The sequence below is a fragment of the Canis aureus genome, chromosome 28, assembly GCF_053574225.1.
Source record: "Canis aureus isolate CA01 chromosome 28, VMU_Caureus_v.1.0, whole genome shotgun sequence".
NCBI classification, from domain to species: domain Eukaryota; kingdom Metazoa; phylum Chordata; class Mammalia; order Carnivora; family Canidae; genus Canis; species Canis aureus.
This window is the reverse complement of record NC_135638.1, coordinates 39,233,600-39,260,473: the sequence shown is the minus strand read 5'-3', so window position 1 is coordinate 39,260,473 and position 26,874 is coordinate 39,233,600. Positions and strand designations below refer to the sequence as shown.

At 34.7% G+C, this 26,874-nt stretch overlaps 1 protein-coding gene across 6 annotated transcripts in view; it reads left to right on the top strand.

Annotated features, from left to right (window-relative positions):
• SNTG1 (syntrophin gamma 1) overlaps window positions 1-26,874 on the top strand; it is an 818,827-nt gene that overhangs the window by 640,248 nt on the left and 151,705 nt on the right. For all 6 annotated transcript variants that reach the window (XM_077876979.1, XM_077876980.1, XM_077876977.1 and 3 more), the window contains one exon: window positions 7,366-7,495. In XM_077876979.1, the coding sequence (XP_077733105.1) occupies window positions 7,366-7,495 (130 nt within the window). The remainder of the gene's footprint in view (window positions 1-7,365; window positions 7,496-26,874) is intronic.

The window sequence follows — 26,874 nt, the reverse complement described above, 5'->3', positions numbered from 1 at the left end:
CACAAATAAGATCTTAAAAAAAAAAAACAAAAAAGAAGAAGCTTTAATTAGGTTCAGTTATGTATACCATCCAGATGGTTTCAAGAGCACCTTATTCTTTCAAGGTGATGTCCTTGGAACAGCTCTCACTGTGGAAATGGTAGGCAGAATGTACATTCTGAGGACAGAGCAGGTGATGAGGATCCTGCAATAGCCGGGTCTAGCTTGAGGATCAACTGGCAATCATGTCTTCTCCATTACCCCCTCTAACGTTTGTTCCTTTTTGTTTTAAGATTTTATTTATTTACTCGTGAGAGACACAGAAAGGCAGAGACATAGGCAGAGGGAAAAGCAGGCTCCCTGTGGGAGAGTGTAATGTGGGACTTGATCCCAGAACCCCGGGATCACAACCTGAGCAAAGATAGATGCTCAACCACTGAGCCACCCAGGTGTCCCTAATTCTTGTTCTTATACAGTGGTACTGTGGGGTTAAGGGAGAAAGTGTCATAACTTCCTTAAGATATACAAGCCTAACAATTACATTTTAACATTTTCTGGTACCAGAGAAGGATAGAACTTGAGTATATATGGGAATTTGAAAAAAATGAATAAGGAATAAACTTATTTGTTAAACTTAGTTGTGTAAGATAAGTAAGATGACTGCTGGATAAGTGAGTGAATCTGCAATATATATAATGCTGGCTGCAGTGAGGGTAGAAAGATGTCAAAGTAGATCAGAAGTACTAGGATCCTGATTCCCAGATAACAATTGTATTGGGAGTCATATGGTAGAAATATGAATTCATATGGTAGAAACAGCTGGAGATCAAAATGGCAGAAAATTATGAGAAAAAACCTCACATAATTGATATGGATGAACAGGGAATTCAGTCTAGGGAAGCATATAAGTATATGCTGAATAGATTTATGGACAAAGACAATTAGAAGGGTTTAGAAAAAAATGGAAAAAAATAAATAAGTGGTGATTTAAGGAAAAGATTATAGTCAAATAACAGAAATGCCAGAATTTAAGTCAGACAGTGGAACTGTCTTGAATGACAATCAACTCTCAAGTTATCAAAAGCAATGGATTGCCAAAATAAAGGAAAGAAAATAAAAGGCATACAGATTAGGAAGGAATAAAAATATTTGACTACAAATGGTTTGATAACCTATGTAGAAAATCAGAAAAGTTGACAAAAAAATTTCTTTAACTAATAAGTGATAATAGCACATATGCAGAATACAAGGTTAATAGGCAAAAGTTAATCACTTTCCTATATATCAGTAATGAGAATGGGAATTTAATATCTAAAATGAAATGCCAGGGGCACCTGGGTGGCTCAGTGGTGGAGTGTCTGCCTTTGGCTTAGGTTGTGATCCCAGGATCCTGTGATGGAGTCCTGCCTCAGGGTCCCTGTGGGGAGCCTGTTTCTCCCTCTGCCTATGTCACTACTTCTCTCACTGTGTCTCTCATGAATAAATGAATAGAATCTTTAAGAAAATACAATGTCATTTACACTAGCATCCAAATAAATGAAATGTTGATCTGTAGGAGGAAAATTATAAAACTCTGGTGAACAAAATCAAAGGAAAACTAAATAAATGGATAGATAGTCTACGGTCATGTATAGGAAATCTTGATATTGTCAAAATGTCAATTGTTCCTAACTTGATCTTTAGATTCAGTGCAATCCCAATCAAAATCCTAGCTAGTTATTTTGTGATTTATTTTGCAAGAGTCAGAAGCTCCAGAATAACCAACATAATATTGACGAACAAGAACAGTTAGAGGACTGATACTATCTGACTTTACGATTTAGCAAAGGTGGGACAGGATGCCTGGGTGGCTCAGTGGTTGAATGTCTGCCTTCAGCTCAGGGCATGATCCCAGGATCCTGGATCAAGTCCCCCATTGGGCTTCTTGCATGGAGCCTGCTTCTCCCTCTACCTGTGTCTCTGCCTCTCTCTCTCTCTCTCTGTATGTCTCTCATGAATAAATAAATAAAATCTTAAAAAAAAAAGACTTAGTAAGGGCTGGAATAATCAAGACAATGTGGCACTGCAAAATACTAGACAAATAGATCAATAGAGCAGAATAAAGAGTCCAGAAATAGACTCTCATAAATGCAGGCATCTGAGGTTGACAAAGAAGCAAAGATAATACAATGGAGAAAAGAATCTTCTCAACAAATGATGCTAGAACAACTGACATCCATATGCAAAATAATGAATCTAGAAATAGACCTTATACCCTTCATCAAAATTAACCTCAAATAGGTCAGAGACCTAAATGTTAAGCACAAAATTATGAAACTGCAAGAAGATAACATAGGTGAGAACCTGGATAAATTTGGGTGTGCTGATGGTTTTAGATATAACACTGAAAGCATGATCTATGAAAGAAAGAACTGATAAGCTAGACTCCATTAAAATTAATAATTTACATTCTACAAAAGATAATGTCAGTAGAATGAGAAAATAAGCTATGAACTGGGAGAAAAGATTTGCAAAGACATCTGATAAAGGATTATTATACAAAAAGAAAAAAATGAAAGAATAAGAAAGAAAGAAAAAGAAAGAAAGGAGAAAGAAAGAAGAAAGAAAGAAAGAAAGAAAGAAAGAAAGAAAGAAAGAAACTCAACAATAAGAAAACAGCCTAACCAAATAAAAAAAAAATAGACCAAAACCTTAACAGACACCTCGCCAAAGAAAACATGCAGATGGCAAGTAAATGTATGAAAAGATGCCCCACATCATATGTTATCAGGGAAATGTAAATTAAAACAACAGTGGGATACCAGCATACCTATTAAAATGACCAAAACCCAGACAGTGACAACACTGAATGCTGAAGGAGGTATGGGGCAGTAAAAATTCTCATTCACTGTTGATGAGAATTCAGATACTTGGTCCAGACACTTTGGAAGTCATCCAGCAGTTTCCTACAAAACTAAACATGACTCTTACCATGTGATCCAGTAATCATATTTCTTGGTATTTACCCAAAGGAGACAAAACTGCACCCAGTGCATTTTGTACATTCAAAACCTGCACACAGAAGTTTATATAAGCTTTATTCATAATTGCCAAAACTTAGAAGCAAGATATCCTTCAATAGCTGAATGGATAAACTGTATATTCCATGTAATGGAATATTATTCATAACTAAAAGGAAATGAACTATCAAGTCATGAAAAGATATGGGAGAACCATAAATGCATATACCAAATAGAAAAAGTCAGTCTGAAATGGCTGCATACTGAATGATTCCAACCATATGACATTCTAGAAAAGATAAAAGTATGGAGGCAGTAAAAAGATCAGTGATTTCAGGGGTAGGGATATGGAGGGACAGGTAGAGGAATAAATTAAGAAGCTGAGCAGAGAGGATATTTAAGGCAATGAAAATACTCTGTATGATATTATAATGATACATACATGCCATCATACGTTTGTCCAAACCCAAGGAATACAGAACACCAAGAGTGAACCCTAATGTAAACTATGGACTTCGAATACTAATAATGTGTCAATGTAGGTTCAATGATAACAAATGTACCATTCCAGCTGGGGAATGTTGATAATAGGGAAGGCTACACATGGGTGGAGTCAAGGAGTATATTGGAAATCTCTGTTCTTCCCCCTCAATTTTCCTGTGAACCTAAGCCTAGTCTTTAAAAACGTCTTAAAAATCCAAGATACAAAGGACAAATATTGTTATCTTTATTTTACACAAAGAAAAATTAGAGGTCAGAATGTTATGTAAAATTGTTTGCAATATCATTGCAGATAATAAATGGAGTGGGATAGAAGGGTGTTTTCAGACAAAGGGAATACTGGGGAGGGGAAATATAGAGGACATAAAATCGCAGGGCTTATTTAGAGAATTATGAGTTATTGTGTTTCAAATCATGAAATAAATTGGTGATTTAAACTTTAGAAAATAGGTAACAAAATAGTTTGGAAGAGCTCCTCATATACCTTACCAAAAAGATTAGGTTTTGAGCCTGAACAATAAAAGCTGTGATGAGGCAGTCAACCATGATAGGAAGCCCAGTGCAGAAATGATCCTGAACCTGGTGAATGTGAATTGAACTCAACAAGAAATAGAGTAAATTGCTGGAATCACTAACCTAAGTGGATTTTAGACTTTTTTGAGAAAGGATCACTTTCTTAAATAATTACTAACCAAATCAATTAAACGGCCTATTTTCAATACCATCTGAGTTCTCTCCTATGTACACATTAAACATTAAGCCACTATCTCAAAACAGACTCTTATCTTTGTTCATCTTGGGTACTGCAATGCCCTCTTCGTTTTTTCATTTTCCCCATCTTTAACCACCACAGAGCTCTCTCTCTCTCTAAAATACAAACATGAGCCTTTCATTCTAATGTTTGAATGTTTCCATGGCTCCATCTGACTTTCAGGATTAGGTAGAAATACTAACATGCTTTGCAAAGCTCTTAATGATTAGACTTTAGTTTATTGCCCACTTCATGACTTGCCACTTCTCACATGCACACTGTCTAAGCCAAATAGCCCACATTTCTCCTAACATGCTGATGATATGTGGTTTTGGATTATCTATCTCCTATCTACATGCTTTCCCCTTCTTCTCTTCATCTAAATTCCATTTTAAAAAGGTGTTACTAAATCAAATCTTTTCCAATGACTTTGTAGTGGAAAAATAATCTGAAATTGAAGCTTCAGGTTATTTAATTCTAATACTGTAACTCTTTTTTCAGCAACTGTGTGTGCCTACGTGTGTATATTAAGAATCAAAACTGTGTTTGAGTATCTTCAGGGCTACTACAAATATTGTTAAAGTTTAATGTCTCACAATGCGAAATATGGATAATGTAGTCTATTGATTTCAAAACATATACCATCAAATAAGACAAAATGAAAAATATTTACTTTCCTGATTATCTCTAATCAGAGAAATACATTTTCTAAAAGCTAAAAATGAAAGCAAAAGCACTATACTTCTTGCTAAGTGCCTAAAGAAGCAATAAGTTCACTAAACATTCACAAATATTACAGTCAAGATTACATATTAATAGATTATTCAGAGTAAAGTTATTCATGGAGCTTCAGGGATATGTGAAAGTTATCTGGATCTCATCAGTTACTCCATAAATACTTGTTAAATCTATAAAGTAGATTATTCTCATTTTCCTATAGAGAAAATTGTGTCCCAACTAAATGGACTAATTTGTTAATACTCTCATTTATTTAATAGCAGAGGAAGAAATATGACCCATACTATAACCCTAATGATCAGCCTATTTTGCAAGAGGTCATATGTAAGCAAAGAAACTGGTTAAGTATTTCACTTACATTCATTAAGGGGTTTTCATTAAATCAACCTGGAAAGTTTAAACTGAATGTGAAAAGTGATATATGTTAACGTATATGCCTGGATTTATAAATGATTAGTCCCTCGGAATTATTCTTTCCAGAGACTGTGTAATGTATATGTTTACAGAGATTGCAAATTTGATCTAAGCATATTAACTTTAATCAGCTAAAAATACCAGAAACTGCCATGATTCATTTAAAACAGGACAAATATGTTCAGGACATGCTTTAACTTATGATACATGAAGAAATGGTTATGATCATCAGAGAGCAGAAAGAAATGTATATTACTAAACTCAAATTAGTCCTCATTTTCCATGGATGGTTGAACTCTGGATATTTTAAATGTCTTCCTCACTGCTGAGTATCAAAATTAAAGCTAAGAAAGACATGAAGTTACAATATTCTTTTCGCTATACATATTTTTTCTTGTCACAAATTCAAAAGAATGTTACTTCAAAGAGACAGACAATAGTTGTACTTTCTAAGTTTTTTTTCATGTATTTTTAAGAGGAAAAAAAAGTATATTTGAACACTTCTCTGTTGTCAGTTGAAAGGACTTGGTGAAGGGTATAAGAGCAGATTTCTCTAAAAATATTAATAACTTGGATGCAGAGTGCCTTAAAAGTGAAAGCTTTAGCATGCTTCCACGTATGAGCTATGTATGCACTAGTGTCACGGGAAGGCAGCGTGACACAGGTGCTGGAGTTGAGGCAAACATTGTACTCTGTTGGGTCTACTTTCTCTGATGGGAGAAGTGAAATCATCCCTACTATCCACATAGCCCTCGTTACAAAATGCAGAAGACAGAAAAGGTATTTATTAAGAGAAAAAGATACAAATTTGTATAATTTATAAAGCCTTTGAAAGCTGACCTACAGAACTTTTCTATTTCTTCATAAGTAGCTGAGATTTAAATGTAGTTTGTGCATTTCCAAAATGTATAATGTTACACAACAGAGTAATTCTCAAGCCCAAGCCATTTTGCTAGCTTCCATTCATTTTGAAAATTTTATCAATTCTTGTCCGTTTAGCTCATATCTAAATTTGCAAGAACTTGATACAGAAAAAAAATCATTAAAGCTGTAGGGAACCAGTTTGAAGTCTATAGCACTTTGGTAAACAATTTAGGATGGCATCATTTGATTTCTCTAGCAACCACAACAACAAATTAACAAATGACCAAAGGATATTTATACTGGCCATTGGAATTTAAAGTTTGGTTGTTACTGAAATGCACAACATGCACATAAATTCAGAAAAAATTTAGACCTGAGGAGGAGCTATGAACCTCTTGTCCAAACCATCTTTGAGAGAGGAATAAACTGAGGTTAAACATGATTTGCAACTAACAAAATGCTGCAGCTGATGATTAGGTGATTTTACACATGATGTTTAATTTTTGCATGTCTTTTTTGGTGATCTTTCCGTTGTCAATCAGAAAATGCACTGAAAAACATAAAGAAGAGATGATGTCAACCAAAGTAATAAATAAACTAATATGTATATTTTTCTGGTAAACTGGGAAAATACCTCTAAAATATCTTAGATATTTTTCCATTTACATAATATATATTTTACAACTCAAATCTCCGAATTTATCTGAATCTCAAGACACTTTCTAGTAATTCAAAATTATACCTTGCCTTAGTTCATCCTTAGTGTTCCATTTAAAAACAGCGATATTGGGATGCCTGGGTGGCTCAGCAGTTGAGTGTCTGCCTTTGGCCCAGGGGGTGATCCTGGAGTCCTGGGATCGAGTCCCACATCGGGCTAGCTGCATGGAGCCTGCTTCTCCTGCCTACGTCTCTGCCTCTCTCTCTCTCTCTCTGTGTCTCTTATGAATAAATAAATAAAATCTTAAAAAAAAAACAGATATTTATAAAGAGAAATAAGCAAATATGAATTTGAAGCTGTATTAGCATTGTGTAAAAAAACAGCTTTCAATGATACTATTTCAAGTTGCAAATAGATAAATGAGATGAGGTTTGATCTGATTTGTTTTGACATGTCTGCAGGCAGAATGCTTTCCAAGTCATTGCTGTGGACGGGGTCTGCAGTGGGATTATTCAGTGCCTCTCTGCTGAAGACTGTATTGACTGGCTACAAGCAATAGCAACTAATATTTCAAACCTCACAAAGCACAATGTAAGTAGTGATTCAAGGGATATCTGGTCATAGAGTTTCTCAGCTGTGTTAAATTTCTTCAGCATATATGTAACTTTACAACAACAACTTGGTGTTTACCTAAGAGTGAGCCACTTTATAACCATTATGACAACTATTCTGGAATACTTATTTAAAGAAAATCACTTTATCTTGAGAGTTTTAGCCCAATGTATAAGTTCTAGAATACTTACACATTTAAGTTTTCATTCACAAACATGATAAACCCTCAACGTGAGTTAAATAAGTAGAAATATTTACCATGTAATGACTAGACATATGTCTATATATAAGTAAAAGTATTCTGAACTAAAGCAGTACTGAATTTCAAGACAGCATTTTTGAATTTCCATTAGTGATTTTAGAATTGTAGCTGGAACTGTTTTATCGTGGAAGAAGAGAGGGTGAAAGAGCATGCAGACTGAAGGTCCCACCTAGGACGATGCTGGCACAGGAATAATCAAAAGATGCATTGTGCAATCCAGCAACTCACCCCTTAGAGACATGTCTGTATTACAAGGAATGGCTTCTCTACATTTTCTCTATTGTTCTACTCCAACCTTTCTTTCCCACTCCGATTTCTTCATTATCTTTATCTTCTCACTATCACTATTCTTATTCAGTCCTGACTTCTAGCAGAAGTATAGTCTAACAAAATATGCAAAATTATAAACATCACTTCATTAAGTACTGACATAGATCATTAAGGATTATTTGATCTTAATGAAAGATTACTCTGTTTCAAAGACAATACTAGATACCATGCATACTTTTGTCTTAATATACTCCTCCAAACACAATTCTATGCCTCGTTTGAGTATTTCAGCCCCAAGGAAAGTTCGGAGATCTATTATGTAAACGGTCAAGCATAAATATGTAACTCTTTCTCCAGCTCATGAATACAAAACTCTCCTCACATGAATGACCCTACAGATCCAAGTATCTTTGCACAGATTTTGCTTTGAAATCTAGGAAAGAGCAAGGTGATGCACGTGTCATTTTGAAGGGATTGCCTATGAGTGGAACTGCTAGGGATGGGACGTGTGCATGTTCAGCACTTCTTGGTAATGCCAAATGTTTTTCAGATGGCTGTCCAGTTTGTTCTTTTCACTCTATGGCTGTGGGTCTCTTTCTACGGATCACCTCAATACTTGGCATCATTATGTCTTTTTAAATTTTGGTTATTTGGTACATGTGAAATTATGTCTCATTGTGATACTAATGAAGGGAAGCAACTTTTTTTCATGATGTCTAAATGGGTACAGATACACCATGTCTTGCCAAGGGATGTCACCCAACAAGGATGCCTGGCCTGAGCACACCTCACTTGAGCAGAAGTGACACTCTACAACACCAGTCTTTGCCAGCTCTTGGTTTCATCATATAGGAATTCAGAAGGTGATAAGAGATTTAAGACAGGCAAAAAAAAGAAAAGAAAGAGAAAGAAAGAAAAGAAAGAAAGAAAGAGAAAGAAAGAAAGAAAGAAAGAAAGAAAGAAAGAAAGAAAGAAAGAAAGAAAGAAAGAAAAGAAAGAAAGAAAGAAAGAAAGAAAGAAAGAAAGAAAGAAAGAAAGAAAGAAGAAAGAAAGAAAGAAAGAAAGAAGAAAGAAAGAAAGAGGTGTTCTCTGAGGATCATGCCTTTCCTCATTCTTGACATCTTTTTTAGGGATGTTTCTAGGGATAAAGTACTATGAAAGTACTGACTTTTTATTTCATTATATACAATAATTAGAATGCCTAAGAACTGAGCCAAGATCTTATGTTTGTGAGAAAAAAAAAAAGTATTTTTAAAAGAACAGAATGTTAAATTTTAAATCAATTTTTTTTCTCTTACTACATCCAAATTTACATTGACCCCATATCCTAGGAACATTCTTATGAAAACTGTTTCTTTGGAATATATATTTAGTTAGAACGCTGGGACCCAGAAGACAAGCATATGAGAAGAAAATGAAGATGCAAATGTTTCTATCTCTGTAGCCAGAGAAAAACAAGCCAGATTTTACTGCTTGTTTTTCACTCTTGTGATGAGTACTTACCACAAGAGAGGAAAGCAGACTTTATTATCCTATACTGAGAGATCCATATGTCTAGTATGATAATGCTGTTCTACTAAAGTTGTCTAATTGTTCTTACGTACCTTTGTAATCACATTCTAACTGCATGTCCTTTTCATTTTGTAATCAGTTCTCACTCAAAAGTATTATGATAGCAACAAACTCCCACCTTCCTTATAGTGCTACATAAATGTTGAAAGGTCATTGGGCATAATAATCATATGTGAAAGTTAGATTGACTTTCATGAGGATCAATGGCTTCCCTGATGATACCATTGATATGGTTGGTTCATATGAAGAAAGAAATGATACAGATTGAGAGCAGCTGGATGAGTTTTGTTTAGATGAGTTTTGTCAGATCATTCTAGTTCTCTTAATTTTTTTATTCTAGAAAAGATAGAAATAATACTTTGCAGAAGGACATAGAAGTTTTTTTTTTTCTCTATATCTTCAAATACTGTGAGGATGTGCAAGCTTTTGGAAGTATAATTCTGAACAGTTTACCTGCTATTAATAGACTCAAAAAGGAAAATATTTAGATATCTCAGGAAATTTAACTCAAGAGATTAGCATGAATAGACATAATATGAAAACCAGGGATCCCTGGGTGGCGCAGCGGTTTGGCGCCTGCCTTTGGCCCAGGGCGCGATCCTGGAGACCCGGGATCGAATCCCACGTCAGGCTCCCGGTGCATGGAGCCTGCTTCTCCCTCCTCCTGTGTCTCTGCCTCTTTCTCTCTCTCTATGTCTATCATGAATAAATAAATAAATCTTAAAAAAAAAAGGAAACAAGATCATCTGAAAAATGCATATAATTATGTTAAAAAGTAAAAACAAAAATCATATTATTGAAATGAAATAAAACATATGTAATCATAATGACTAGAAGAAAAAAGAAATATTAAAATCTCATAGAAACTTTTTAATACTGAATCATATTTTAGCAATTGAAGTAATTATAGAATATATATAGAAGATATATAGAAGATTAAAAGAAAGCAAACAAAACAAAAGCTGTATACTAGAATTACTTGAGTGATATGTTAACCATTTGCTAATTCTTTGGTCACTGATTTCCATCAGTAATAATTTTGTTTAATAGGGGTATTTTCATACCTGTTTTATGTGGAAATCCCATTGTATTTGCTATCCAAAAACATTCTTTTTCCAGAAGGTCATTGAAAATAATGGTTAAAAATATTTAAACAAACAGTTACTATTTCAATTTAACACTGTTCAAGGTGACTTCAAAATATTGACAGTGCACTTTAGTAAATGGCATAGAGTAGAAGAAGATACTGCAGGGATTTGCCTTAAAACCATGCTTGCACAGAAGCCCATTCATTCTACTTAAACAATATGCTCACACATTGGAAAGGAAGGAATGGCAGAGGCTACAGTTTACTAGGTTAGGTTCCAGCAGGCTTAAACCAGCTCTATTAGGCATTTTCTATTATTTTGGGTAAAGTAGACTTGAATAGACTTGTAAAGGTAAAACTCATGAATTGTAAAAAACAATTAATACTTTTAAAATTCCTTTTTCTAACCTTTATTACGTTACTAAATACATGATCAAGTATCGCTAGAAAGTTATTAATTTTTATTCCATGATCACATCATATTAAATAATTGAAGATCTTAAACTATAGTGACATTGTAATGGGATGTCATGGGATGAAACTCTTGGGAAATTTAGAGGGGGGAATGTATTTTGCATATAGAAGGAATGTGCGTAATCAGGGGCCAGCTGGCAGACTTCAATAAGTGGGTTTCTAAGGTGACTCCCAATTTTCTCAACTTTCTGCTTTTCACAATATATGCAGTCCTCCTCCTTCATGTGCAGGCTGGATAGTGAACTGAGAAGCAGATGCTTCCCTTTCAAAATTTCATAAGACACTGCAGTTTCAGTTGACCTGACTACAACCTAGTGACAAACCCAGAGAGAGAGGACCCAGCTAGCCCCACCTGGATTCCTGACTACAGAAAATATAAGATGGTAAATGTTTTGTTAAGTCACCAAGCTTTGGAATTAATTATACGTAATAGAGAACTGCATTTGTTTCCTAGAGCTGTATAACAACTACAAACTTGGTAGCTTAAAATGATATAACTTTATTTTCTCATAGTTCTGGAAGGCAGAAGTCCAAAATCAAGATGTTATCAGGGCTACATTTGGAGGCTCTAGAGGAGAATCTCTCCTCTTCCCTTCCAGCTTCTGGTTGCTGTCAGTATTTCTTGCCTCCAGGCTCAGGGCCACATTACTGTAATCTCTGCCTCCATGGTCACATCATGTCTTCCTCTGTGTGCCTGTTCTCCTTTCTGTGTCTCTTAAAACACTTTTCATTGGATTTAGGATCTACTAGATAATCCAGGATAATCTCACCTTAAAGTCCTTAACTTAATTACATCTACAAAGATCATTTTTCCAAATAAGGAAACATAACATTTGCAAGTTCCAGGACTTTGATGTGGATATCTTTTATTTAGTGGGGGAAGGGCAGTCGTTGTGTAGTGTACTGCAAAAACTAATATGGCAGACAAACAATTTAGATAAAATTCCAACTACAACCTTAACTCTCTTTGCCATGTGAGATAATATGCTTGCAGGTTCTAGAAATTAAGATGCAGACATTTTTAAGAGGCCATTATTCTGCCCATCACAAATGCACAGAATAAAAATCTCATAAAACAAAACCAAGTTTAAGTGGTAGTTTAGAGTTACTGATTAAATCATATTTCCAAATTTCTTTTCAGCTACTCTTTGTAACTTATAAATTAAAAATTAGGAATTTTTAAAACAAATGCATGGTTACTTTTTTTTTTTTTTGTAGGGCAGTTAACATTTAAGGGGTATATATTGGATGGATATTGATAGTGAAAATCTGAGGATTATTTTGGCCTTAAGGAGTCCCACTGAGAGAAGCTGATAGGTTTTAACAGAAAGATAACTACAGTGTGCTCCACTCCCTGGGGTTGGAGCTGGGAGGCATCCCAGACTTGCTTAGTGCTCAGTGAATGGTATATGGGAGATTTCCACCTGTGTGTGAAGGGAAAATGTGCTAATGACTCTCTACAGGTTAAAATGAAGAGTTTCAAGAATCTGTCATTTTCCTCTTATGATTTCATAACCATAATATTTTTTCCTCTTTGTCATAAATATGTCTTAACTATTTTGTGGTTCGAGCTCTGGAATTGCACTTTTTTTTGTCTTCAACCTGCTTTTTCAATCCCAGATAATAGGTACTTCTGATTCCATGTGACATCAATGTTTGCATTTAATTTTGCTTATCAGCTGACCTTCAAATAAATTGATTAGGCTGGATTATCCATGATTGTCCAATGTTATCACTAGTGTCTTTAGCAGTGAGAGATGAGGGGTACCTGGGTACCTCAGTCAATTGAGTATCAGTTCAGATCTTGATCTCAAGGTCATGAATTCAAACCCCACGTTGGGCCCCACACTGGTTGTGAAGCCTACCTTTAAAAAAAAAAAGTGGAAGAAAGTAAAATGAAAGAACTATGGAATGGCAATGTGAAGTGTAGGTCTGATGTGGCTAGCCCTGAAGACACTTGGGAAGGGACCAGGACTTCAACAAAGCCAGGAGGCCAATAGAAACTGCAAAGACAAGGGGATGTTGCTCCTTCAGAGCCTTCTCAGAATAGCCACAAAATGCACTTGCATATATCAGAACACCAGCCTTATATGCATGTTATTAATTAATTCAAGTGCAAAGAAGCATATAATTTGAGTCCCTACATCCTTCAAAAACAGCTAACTTAGAATATTACAACAAATATGCTCATAATTGTTGAGGTAAAACACTCTGGCAAAGATGTCTTTGGAGTTGGGAAGATCTATGTTTATCAGTGCCTTGACAGATATGACTAAAAGTCTTGAAATACTATAGAAAACGAAGCAGAAGAAATCTGAAGGCTGCGAGAACTGCCGATGCCGGAAGAGCAAGCATGGCTGGTCTCGTCTTTTGGACAGAGGTCAGAACTGAAGTCAGAGGGAGTCACTGTGAAGGTGTGACGTGGGGTACTTTGTCTGACTTGGGGAACAATGGTAGCAAAGGCCCTAAGTAAGAACAAGTCAATCAATCAGTAGTAGTTTGAAGTAAAGATTACTGTAAAAGTGGGGGGGAAAAAGAGAGAAAGGGGAAATTGATTGAGCTACACTAGGCACTGCAGTGAGAACTTCTCATTAAATTCTTATAGCTCATTAAATACTACTCATTAAATGCTTACAACTTTGGAGGCATCGTCTGGTTTAGAATAGCTGTGGAGAAGAGGCCCTGTCAGTGCTGTCCACCATAGATGATTCCTGTGGACTGCTTATTATTCGGGCATATTTTCCTGTTTCTCATAAATCTCTATCTCTCCTAATAGGAGTTTAATAAACAAGTGTGGTATTTTTTCTGTTTGAAATAAACCTTCTTCATATACTCACTGAATGACTTACTACAAGGCAAGAATAGAAGAATACAGTGGGCCAGAGTGAGGGAAAATGGACTGTAATGCATATATCAGATTGCAAATCAAGGCAAAAACTTTTGAACACCTCTATATTGCACAAAAGCCATGATTCTCTTATGAACATTTTTATGTATGTTCCTCAAACCTTCTTGTTAGAACAGACCATGGAGGTCATCTAGCCCCATCTTCTTGCCAATTAAGAAATATCTCCTGCAAAAGTCCCTTCAGACAACTCTATTCTGGAAACCTCTCAATGACGAGAAAACCACTGTTTCACAATGCAGCAATGGATTCTTTGACAACTTAGTGTCAGGAAATGCTTCCCTATCCTGAATAAAACTCTCCTGTAGCTTTCATTCATTTGTACTAGTTTAGCCTCAGGAAAGACACACAATAATTTAAACTTCTGTTTTCCTTGACAATTCTTCAAATATAAAGGGGCAGGCAGGTATTATATGCCACAGCTGGTTTTTTTCAATGGAAATATCACTGATGCCTTCCTCCTTGAGTTTTCTTCTTTACTCTGTCATCAATGAATGTTTGGGCTTTTTCCAAATTTAGCTATTGTTGATAGTGCTGCTATAAACATTGGGGTGCTCATGCCCCTTCAAATCTATATTTTTGTATTCTTTGGATATCTCCTCCTTTTTCTAAATTCTTTCATATGTATATGTGTATAAATGTGTGTGTATATACTTTTTTCTCAGCATGCATTTCCTTATTGGAATTAAATGTGTAACTTGAAAAGTTTTATTTATGTGTGTGTGTGTGCAGATGATAGGGATAGATGATAGATAGATAGATAGATGATAGATAGATAGATAGATAGATAGATAGATAGATAGATAGATAATTATGTTTCTATCCTCAAAAGTTCATTGAAAATTGGTATTACCCTAAATAAAAATATGTGATTGCACATTGAGGATCTCAAAGTATATAATTTACATTATAATATGTAAAAGAATAGAATAGATTCTCTTCCCTAGATATTTGTATCAGTTAAGAATGCTTTCAGACAACTAAGGGAACACTAAGTACTGATGGAGTAAATAGTCGGGTTTTGTTGTTCCCAACTGACAAGGATTCTGGATGGTGACATTTACTAGCTTTGTCTCAGTGGTTCAGGGAAGCCACCAAGAATCCATCTTCTATCTATACATATTATTGCCCTGCATTACCATTAGAATGTTGACTTTTACCTTGTTTGTACTTCATGGTTACACAAGGGCTTCAACAGTTCCAAACATCACTTTAGTGTTTGGAACAGGAAAGAAGGATACATAGTACCAACTACACATGTCTCTTTGTATCAAGCTAAGAGAAAAGCTTGATAAAGGAGGGTGGGGCAGGGAGGTGAGGGTGGCTAGTTTCTACCATTTTTGGTGTCTACGGTGGGAAATGACTGAGAAAAAAAAAGATTGTGAACAGCTTTTGAGACAAATAACCAACAATATCTACACATTACTTAATATTAAAACCATAGTAATCCTAAGGTAAATGTGTGTAAAATCAATACTCTCTCTGATTTTTGTGAGATAATCACAGCCTTTCTGGATTCTATCTCTCTGTCTCTCTGTCTCTGTCTCTTTCACACACATACCCCCCCACACACACCTTCAATCAGTCATCTGAGTTGACTCAGCAGGTATTTTATTCATCTTATATCTGTTACACATTTACCTTCAGAAGTGAAAGCAAATTCATTCAAATGTTTAATTCATAGGGATCTGCAATATTAGATGGAAACACTTGCAAGTTGAAAAAATAGAGGGATCCTTGGATGGCTCAGCGGTTTGGTGCCTGCCTTCAGCCCAGAGCGTGATCCCAGGGGCCTGGGATTAAGTCCCACATCTGGGTTCCTGCGTAGAGTCTGCTTCTCCTTCTGTCTGTGTCTCTGCCTCTCTCTCTCTCTCTCTCTCTCTGTGTGTGTCTCTCATGAATAAATAAATAAAATTTAAAAAATAGAATATTTTTTCCCTAAAAATGTTGATTGTGAAAAGCTAAAGGAAAAACTATTATGTCTGCCACGTTGAAAAGGCTTGACAAAGCTTGTAGGTGAATTGAAAGTCATGACAAAATAAAATCTAGTACAAAGAAGATTTACTGACAATGAACTAAGGGCTGTGATCAGAGCTTGCAGAGTGTGGTTCTGACAGGCATAGGTGTCACGTAAGTATACTTTTTCTTCCTTTTTATAGCTGCTGACATTTCTGAGTCCTTAGATGTACTTTTTAGTGCTAGCTTGTTGTTGTTTTCTACATTGTTTTTCTTCATGCACCAAAATATGAACGTCAGACATGCAGGTGTCAACTGAAAATGGGTTATAGGGAGTGAAATCAAACAACTGCAGAGCCAGTAATTTAAATCAGAATAAAACCAAGGGCAAGTTTGGGCATAACACTGTGTGCATAATTTTGACAATCATATTTTTTCTTTTCACACAATTAGAGTTTATTTTGGCATGTTAGGTCAGGAGAGATCTCAATAAAATAACCTACTTTGTTTCTTGGAGAATTACTAACTAAAACTTAAATAAAGTTCCTAAATTTTTGGTATTGAACCATATTAGCTGATTTTCATTTGTACAACCCAAAATATCTGCTTTGATATTAGCTGGATAATGCAATCATTATAAAATGGGGCAGTGTTACTGGACACAATCATATGCCATCCTTGATCCATCTGGCTCTGCCTGCATAACCCAATCCCCCTTGCCCAACAGGACTCATTCTTTTGCCTTTCTTTCTGGCCAGAGCATTCCCAGTTCTTAATAGTCTCTAGTTTCAGAGCCACGGGAATTTCCCAGGGGACCTCAGCTTAACACACTCACAGTTTTAGCCACCTGCAGTGCCTAGGGCTAGACTTCAAGATGGCCTTCATCTTGCTCAAAGTGACGGGAGCCAATCCCACTGGCCCCACCAGCTGCCCCCACACTGATGGTAACTCAGTAGGATTGTGCAGCAACTTATCCCCATGGGACATACATTATCCAGTGAGAGACAAGGGGCAAAAAGGAGATAGCTAACAAAGTACTTGTCCTTCACCAATGCATGAGCTATTTGGAAATGCAGTAATTGCATAAGGCTCTACAGATGTATCACACTCCATTGAACACCAGCAATATTTCAAGAAGCTATGGCCAGCCCAGTGACTCAAGCAACTCACCACCTTGTATTTGCATTCTGCTGTTATGCTGTTCCTTTTACCTTTCACTCTTGCTTCTTTGGAATTGAACATTCTCCCTCAATAATGGTTTAGCATCTATGACTTCCTCAGGCTATACTTCTAAGGAAGCCAGACTAAGGAAATACATTTTACCTCTAAATGCTCATTATAGGGTATTTCATGGGGGCTACATTCTTACCTACTAGCAACTCAATATGGCAGGGAAGGTGTAAATGAAGTGTGCTGAGTAGGTAGATGAAGGGCCATTATGAAATTATGCAAGAAATCATTTTGAGTTTGCAGTTGTTCATTGAATACATCCTAAAAGACCCATTGTTCTAAGATGGAGCTTAAAAGCTGAGGACACCTAACTATGGTGCAGAGGTGGCTGAAAACAATTCCTGAGGATTGAGTCTGAATTATGTATAAACCCTGCATTCTCTTCTTTAAGAGTCCTGCCTAATTATTTAGCAATGGTAAACCTAATTTCTTCACCTATGATTAAACTGACATAGCAAAAAGTTTCATCACTTCCTGAAACCCATGCTTCCTACACTGTGCAGACACACCTACCCTGCAGACAATTTTGCAATTTTCTCCTCTTTTTATAATGTCTTATAGTACCTATTGTAACACTCATCTCAAAAATTTAGAATTATTTGTTGCATGTTTGTCTTGCCAGCTATATCAGATAATTCCTGAGGATAGGGATCCTATATCCTTGGCATTCACTTGATGTCTGACATACAGTCATGTCTGAAGTTTAGTGAATTCGTGGAAGAAAGAATAAATTAGCCCTGAATTAATAAACATATGCATTTATAAATGGTTGCAACCCACTTTCAGCTTTTAGGCTTTTAATTCATAGAAAGATTAGATAGATGATATAGATATTGATAGATAAAGATAGGTGTGTGTGTTATCTACACGGTATTTATCATATATATGCTAATATTAAAGATGATGACAGAATTGAAAAATTCTTGTACTAGGAAAAATAAAGTTTAAGAAAACTCATTTGCATATAATACCCAATCATCCTGAAATATTGATTTATTGTTAATAGATATGTTTTTAAATGCAACATGGCATACTTTTAAAATTATATCCATAGAGATGGAGAGTAACTAGGTAGCAATGGGACAGAATCCATATCCTGAAAAAAATGGATGAAAAATATGAGCTGAAATATGAGCTCCTGAGACAAAAATTATTTTTTGATTCTTCCCTCTACATGGTAAAGGTAGAATTTTATCAGCAGCTGCAGAATGGATATATTGCCTTATGTGCCCACACACTAATATCATTAGTCGTCAGGTGGATTTATATCTATAGAATAAAGATCTCTCTTAGTCCTCACACATCTGTTAAATAATATTGGCCACAAATCTCTAAGGGAATTGGAGGACTATTTTTTGCTTTCATAAGAATGATTTGCTTGGGTAAATCTTCAAAATTGATTTTCATGGGAAAATACACCTTGATAGCAGGGTCCTGCAGCATCTGTTCTGAAAACACACAACTTCATACACCAAAATCACCTTGTTTATGAGATCTAAAAAATAAAAGATCAATAGAACTTGGACAGAAAGTTTTTAATGTAAGATCTTCACTGATTTTCAAACTTGGAAGAAACCATCCTTAAAGACATTCATATTAGGAGGAGAGAAATTTTTTAAAGGATTATTTTAATATCCTATTATATTTCTTTTTTGGTCTGAAGAGATAGTCATAAGAGGATATTACAGTTTTAGTTTCTAGATACATTTGATGATGCTAAAAATGAATATGCAAAATTAAGGGATTCAGAAAATAAGAGTGATATTTAAAACAAATGGGCAATCCTATTACACCAAATTTTATTTTTAATCAGTTCCAAACAAATCTTTACTAGAGCCAATTATGTATTACCTTTATCTCAATTTAACAGATTTGCTGCAATAATTAAGCTTCCATTAAGGGGTTTTCATCATTAACATTCAGTGAGATGTTGTCAAAGAAAAAGGAAGACACATATTTATCATTTATTCCATCATTTAGTAAAAATAAATATTATTCCTTAAAGTACAGTTCATATATTTATTTTAGCAGATGTTCACTTTTGATGTCAGGTAAGTTAAATTGAATTAACCATGACTATTTTCATTTCTTTAGTATAAGAAATTTATCTGAAAAAAAATTGTAAAGTAAGCATTCAATGACTTTATATTTGTCCTCCGAGCTTTTTTAAGTTTCAAACTTAAAATTTAAAGTTCTAATGAAAAGTCTTTAATGAAAAAGCTATGAATTTAAATTAAACTTTAATACTATAGGACTATGATATTCTTGCATATAATAGAGTTTCAAAATACTTATTTCTTTAAATGTAAGACTTCATAAATACCAAAGATTCTCACAAGAAAAATATCCCTAATGTAATAGAGTAAGGAGACAGAATAAATGGTGAAAACATTTGATAAATTAGAATGCCTCGTTTTTCTTACATTATTTAGCATCTATAAAAATATGTACATGATATGCAAAAAGTAGAAGTTTTAGTAATTAATTATAAGATCTAGAAAATAACTTTTCTATTATACTTCATTCAGAAAATGAAGATTTTTCTCATGTTGTGCATTTAATGATTCTTCCCCTTAGAAAAATCTACTCAAAATCCTCTTTCTGCAAGAGTTTATCTATATTACTGACTTTTATATTTCTTGAGCATACTACTTTCTAGAAAATCAAGTACAAAACCTCATTTGCCATTTGGTGTATTAGTATTGATACAAAAATATATATTAAAATATGTCCTTTCATTTGTTTTTAATTTTAGATTTTTATTAAAGTGCAGAAGAGTTAAAATGAAAATTTATTGCAATAACATATTACTAGTGTTTTTATTAGTATATTATTACAAATATATTAAAATATGTGGGTTCTTATTTACATATATAAAATAAAATTATCATCCTCTTGTGTACATTATATTATCCTTTGTTCAATTAGGATTTAATCATAAGGGGTGCCTGGGTGGCTCAGTCGGTTAAGCATCTGCCTTCAGCTCAGGTCATGATTCCAGGGTCCTGGGATCAAGCCCCACATCAAGCTCCCTGCTTGGCAAGGAGTCTCCCTCTCCCTATGCCTACTACTCCCCTTGCTTGTGCTCTCTCTCTCTCTTTTTCTGTCAAATAAATAAATAAAATCTTTTAAAAAATTAATCATGAACATTTTCCCTTGACAGTAATTATATTCTGAGATTACCCATTTCTAAAGGACTAATAGTTATTTAACTTTGTATGTATCATCATTAAATGGGTGATTATTACTTGAAATAGAAATCATTTAAAATATACCATTAAATAATAGTGCGCTTTGGATTTTTGGGACATATTAAACAGTTAAAACACTGCTGATTATATTTAGAAAAAGAACCAAAGTATATGAACAAACCAAGATTGATATCTTAATCAAATCAGCTGGATCACGACTATATTGAAGTTAGGGTTCTGTTTACTTCTATTTTTTTTTTTTTTTTTCCTTTTCCAGTGCTATAGCCCTCCAGGCCTTTGAACTGAGAGTATAGTCTATTCCTGGGAACTCTCCTTAGCTGGCTCTGAATTCACCTTGCTTACTTCTCAGCACAGCAGATTTCTAAAACTGTTTTCTGCTTTTGCATAATTTTCAGATTAATATTTTTAACCTTTTGTCCTACCTTGATTCAGAACTCAGCAAATATCTTGAAGTGAAAAATAGTTTTGTGTTCAGAGCCCTACAGATCACAAATCCTGCCAATATTATCCTATGAGAAAAGTAAATGTTCTGCTTCTTTCTCTGTCTGGGCAATTTATGCTTCTGACTCTTCCAAGTGCCAATCCAGTGTCTGCAGAAGGCCAGCTCACCTCTTTGTACTCATCAGTCCGGAACCATACCTATACTACCCCTTGTAAGAGCAGGTGCTCTCACATGCCTTCAAACAAAATGCTTTTAGTCAGTTCACATCTCCATTCTAGTTGTCATCAATAGGAAGGTAGCTGTGCCTCATGCTTTCTCAACCCATTTAGGAGCCTAATGATTTTGCTTTCTTTCTTAAATATGTCTGCGTTAAATATGGACAGTGTTGGACACTGGTGGATGATACTAGTGGATGATTCAAGTAATTAACCACTTGTTCCACTTTTGCTCTCTATTGAAATTTAACATACAATCTTTCCATTAACTCAGTATATACATTATATATATATATGCAACTATTCTTATTATTATATTTTATTCATATAGTTTAATTAGTATATTTATATTTAATACTATGTATTCAATTAATTATGTGTTAAAAGTCATTGGTTCATTTAGTTTTTCAGTGGTAAAACTCTGTTTTAATTTTTGTAATTTTACATGCACTTGAAATTCTAAATGCTTTTAACTAGCCTCAGAGATTAACCTTAAATACTCTCGAGTGTGTTTGGCCATTTATTCTTGATGGACTCATAAAAGTCTAAATATAGTTGCTCTTAAATAGTATCATCAGAAATTTTAATTTGGAAGAAATTTAACATATATATTTCTTTTTTTGACATATATATTTCTATATATAATCTACTTCTTAGAGTAATTGTTACTAATTTTGTTCTTCTTAGAGTGATCAAAAACATTTTGTCCTATATCTGTATCTTTTATTTTTCAAACTGGAGAAGACTATTGATTTGGATATACATATATGGTATTCAAGCGACTTAAAATCTTAGTCATTCTTAATCTAATTTTCTTGGGTATTTATTATACAGTGGATTATCTTCCTCTAATGGCATATGCATCATGCCCTTTTTAAATAGATACCTTTTTACATTCTATTTTTTTACCATATTATCTAGGCTATAATTCTTTAATGCCACTGTTAAATAATAATGATAAGGGCAATTATTTATTTTTTCTGTTAAATAGATTGCTTTCTCTTTTTTTTAAGTTTTATTTGTTTATTCTTGAGAGACACAGAGAATGGCAGAGACATAGAGGGAGAAGCAGGCTCCCTGAGGGTAACCTGGTACGAGACTTGATCCCAGGATCCTGGGATCATGACCTGAGCCAAAGACAAACACTCTACCACTGAGCCAGGTGTCCCTGTTAAATGGATTAATTTTAATCAGAATATTTGTTAACTTGAAATAAATGCTGATCCTATATGATATAAAAGGATAATTATATTCTTATTTTACTTATTCTACTTCCTTTACCATTACTTTTATAAATATTGGAATTGCATTTTAAAATTAAATTTGCATATCTATTTGTGATTTTAATTTATTTTTCTTTTTAACATAACCATCCCTTAGATGTGTTTCCATAAACCACACCTGGCTTACAAATAGGTTTTGATGCATTGTCCTCACCGTCTTTGAACATTAAACATTAAAATTTACATATTGAGATTTGTAGTAAAAATTAAATTTCCAGAATTTGTGGTAAAATTAAAACCCATGTTATATTTTGTCAGAACAAGAGTATGTCAGTTCTTTATACCAACTGTTCTCATTAGTCCAAAACATATATTAATGTAATGATTACAAGGTTCTGTAATAAGTAAAATTACAAGATTATACTAATAAAGAAGATTAAATCAGATCCTAGTTAAAGAATTAGGAGAGCTAAACCAGTTACAGATTTTCAAATCAGAAACGAGAGCCTCACACTGAGCCCTAGTGATGACCTGCAGAGTATCACCAACAACAAAAGGAATTGACATTATTTTGATTCAGATTTAGGATTATCAATGAGGTTAAGAACATAGGAGCAGCATGCAATATGCCCCATAAGATAGCTAACGGTGATTGACCATCTTTTTTAGATAGTTGGTCACACTGCAAGGCTGAGTGAAGATAAGGGCTGTGCAAGTAATGGTTATGGTGAAGTAGAGGTCAGTAAGCACATGCAACAAGAACAATGTAAGAACTACGCCCATGGGGAATATTAAAAAGAAAGTCACTGGTCAATTTCACTAGGGTTTTCAGAAAAGTTTTTATGGTGGTTATGGTTCCTGATCATGTAGTACAATAACACAGCCTCTCTGGTCAGACAGAACCAGACTGCCACGTTTGGATGAATTTAAAAACTCTTTAATTTCTGTGCACCTCAAACACACACACACACACACACACAAGAATAGATTCTTTGCAGGTGAAAAAAAAGAGAGAGGGAGTGAGGAGGATGCAGAGAGGGAAAAGGACAGGAGACAGAGCATGCAAGTGCAAGTGAGCAGGTGGTGTGGCAGGGAGAGGGTGTGTGAGGGAAGGCACAAGGTATGTATACAGTACTTCTGGACAGAGACCTATTATACAGGTAATCATGGAGGGGTTTGAATGGTATAGCATTCTGCCAATTTAAGGTTTGCATTTTTAAAATAGTGTCTTGTAAGTATTATAGAAGGGCAAACCTGAAGCACTGTTTTTAATTATCTCCTTTTTATCAAGAACATAAAATTACGGAAATGTGCACCTTCATCTTTGATGTTCTTTTTCGTTACATGAGAAACTGGATGACTAAATTCCAAAATCCCCTCTACAAATTAATGGATGCAGGTCACTATTAAAAGTCAGGAAAAGCAGAGATAGGAAATCCTACGGAGAAGTTAAACAATAATTTACTGGCTAAGCACTATGCTCAGGTTTTGTAACTTTTTTTTAAACAGGAACTTATTTAAATCTCACTGGACCTCAGCCTGCCATTTCTACTAATGCAGTAAACTCAAGTTGGTGCTTCTTAGCATCTCAGTCACTTCTAAATTAGAATTCACTCTTTTGGGGTAAATACTCAATTCCAGTTCTCCTTTTTCCTTTTCCTCCCTTCTCCCTGCAGGAATAATGTATGACTTCAGCCTTGGTCTCTGGAAACTCTTCTGTGGGGTTCCTCCCCTGTGTTCTTATGTGATTCCTGGTGTGTGTGATCCTGCCAGTATCTCCAGTTCACATGTCACAAAGCTGCTTCTTATCTTCCAGCACTTGTGTTATTTTCTCATCAGCCTAGCAGGCATGAGAAATCTCAGATTCTGGTGTTCACATTCAAACATCTCCTCTACCTACAGCTGTTCTATCATTTTGAAACCATCTTTGATACAGAGATTCAGTGAGGACCTGGGGAAGAGAGTCCAAATCTCTCCACTGGGATTTCCCAAGTTAATTTGTGCTTTCTAAAACTACTTCCCCAACCGTCACCTGCCATGCCAAACTGCAGGAGACCCAGCCACTCCCTGCTCACAACTCTCTCTCTCTCTCTCTTTCTCTCTCCCCCCCCCACCCGCCATCTCCATGCTTATGTCTCAGTCCACAAACTATTCTTCCCGTGAGATGAATTTGCTTGTAATCATCAGGCATTCCTTCCCACTCTCATGTATGTATAAACTCTAAGTTTTGTAGCCATTAGAATTCCTATGGACATTCAAAGTTAATAATTTAGAAACTTATTTTCTTCTGCACGAACTTACTTTCAAGACTAAGTTAACCTCAGAGAATTTGATTTTTTTGTTCTGAGATAGTCTGTCTTTTCATTTGTTCAGCAAACATTGATTGAGCACCTACTAAGACCCAGATATCTCTTGCATGTAAGAAGTAATGTATTGAATAAAACAGAAACCTGTGACATCATGAACTTTTTTCTAAAGGGAGAGGGCAAGCAGATCATAATACAAAAAATATAAAATAAATGGTATTTGACAATGTTAAGTGATACAGAAGGAAAGAAATAAGGCACTATTTTAGATCTTTATTCTGCTACTTCTAAGCCTAGAGGTTTATAATGAAACATCAACTTTCTTCTTCACATCATGGTGACATAAAAGGATTCATTTGGTCTTATTTTATTTTATTTTTTTTTTTTTTTGGTCCTTTCACCCATTTTAATGAAAAATTTTGTTCAGGTAACTATTTGTTGATCTCAATTTAAAATTATTCAACATATTCCCTAGTTAGACCATATGAACACAGATTAACTAGGAAATCTTTGCAGCTCTCTATGGATTGTCCACATTGTAAAAACATGGTATGCTCCAAGTGTATGCACATGCACTTGTGTTTGTACTGTGAACCCGGCAATATATGTCTATCTCATTTATTTGAGGTGTTGCAATAGTCTAGTTAGAAGGAAATGTTCCAGCGTGATTCTAGAGAAAAATAGAAATTAAAGTACTATATATTGTTTTCCTGAACAAATCTGAAAAAGCCTATTTAAGTATGCAATGGCATAGGTTTGATTTTGAATACTGACTTTTATTAAATACTATTTTAAGTAAATACTACGTAAAGAAGTGTCATTTGTTTAACATCAGTCATGTATTTTATGTCATTCATAGAACTAAAATCACATGTTGGGGGAACTAAAAGAAGAAGGCAGAATTTCCATTCTCAGAGGGTTTTCAGTGTCCTAGGAATGAATGATAGTTCCAGAAACATTCCACTGAGTTGAGCATTATCTTACCATGATTTCACAATAAAACAAAAATAAGTTGATATTTGATTTTAAGATATTTGAATTTCATACCATACTTTTATAAGACTTATGTTCTCAAATAAAATAAGAAATTTTCACTACCTAGAGTTTGTTTCTTTTGAGTAGGTCATACCATCCTGAATCTAGATATTGTCTTTTGAATATGTAGAAGTCATTAAAACAAGTAATACGTCTGTAAATAACTGTGGTATAAAAATTATTGGAGATGCAAAGCTTCTTGCTTTGTCCATAGCACTCTGCGTCTCAGGGCATCTTCTGTAGGACAGCTGTGCTTTACTACCTGATAGAAGGCCAAATCAGCTGTTTCTTGAGCCATTGTATTAAATCTCCTTCTTTTCTGGAACTCTCTATAAAATTTTAAAGTATCCATAAATCCTCTGGAAGAGGTCACACAGTTTCATCAGATTTTAAAGAGGTATGTGGTTAAAAATGATTTATAGAAATACTTTGCTGTCTTTGAAATAAATGTCTTTCCTTAGGGTAGCCATAAATTCTAATTCTATACTCATCCTCGAAGGTAGAATATCTACATAAATAAAATTCTTCCATCCAGGAGATTTATTTATTCTTCCTTCCCTCACTCCTCTTCTTCCTCCCTACCTTCCTTCCTCTACTCTCTCTGTCATTTCTTTATATTATGAGTACCAATTCAAGCATGCTTCCTGTTTTTATTAAGATGTGAGGGGTTCCTGAAAAAATATAGCATGTAAATTGTAACTTCTCATACTTTCACATAGACATTATATTCCACATTCTCAGCTTACATCAATGTGATGTTAAAACATTAAGTATTTACAGATTTATCTTTCTCTTTTGGGCTAAAAGCTTTAATATGGATTTCCTTCATCCAAATGCACTGTACTTGGTAGTTGTGTATGTCACTTGCTGTTCTTATAGAATGACAAGGCATTCCAGCTGAAAATCATACTCTGCTTCCTTTACAGCCATAGGATTAATAGCTTAAGTAATCCTGCTCCATAAACAGCTAGTTTGATGTGACTGCAATTATTTCCTTTCATCTCTTCAAGCCACTGATTCTTTTTGTTCAAGATTATATTAAATTTTCAGCTTCTCATAACACAAATTATTGGTTCGGAAAACAAATAATTAACATTGGTTTCTAAGAAGTTTAACATTAAAAACATCTTTCAGACAAATTTTAATTTTCCTTATTTGCAGAGCAGTCT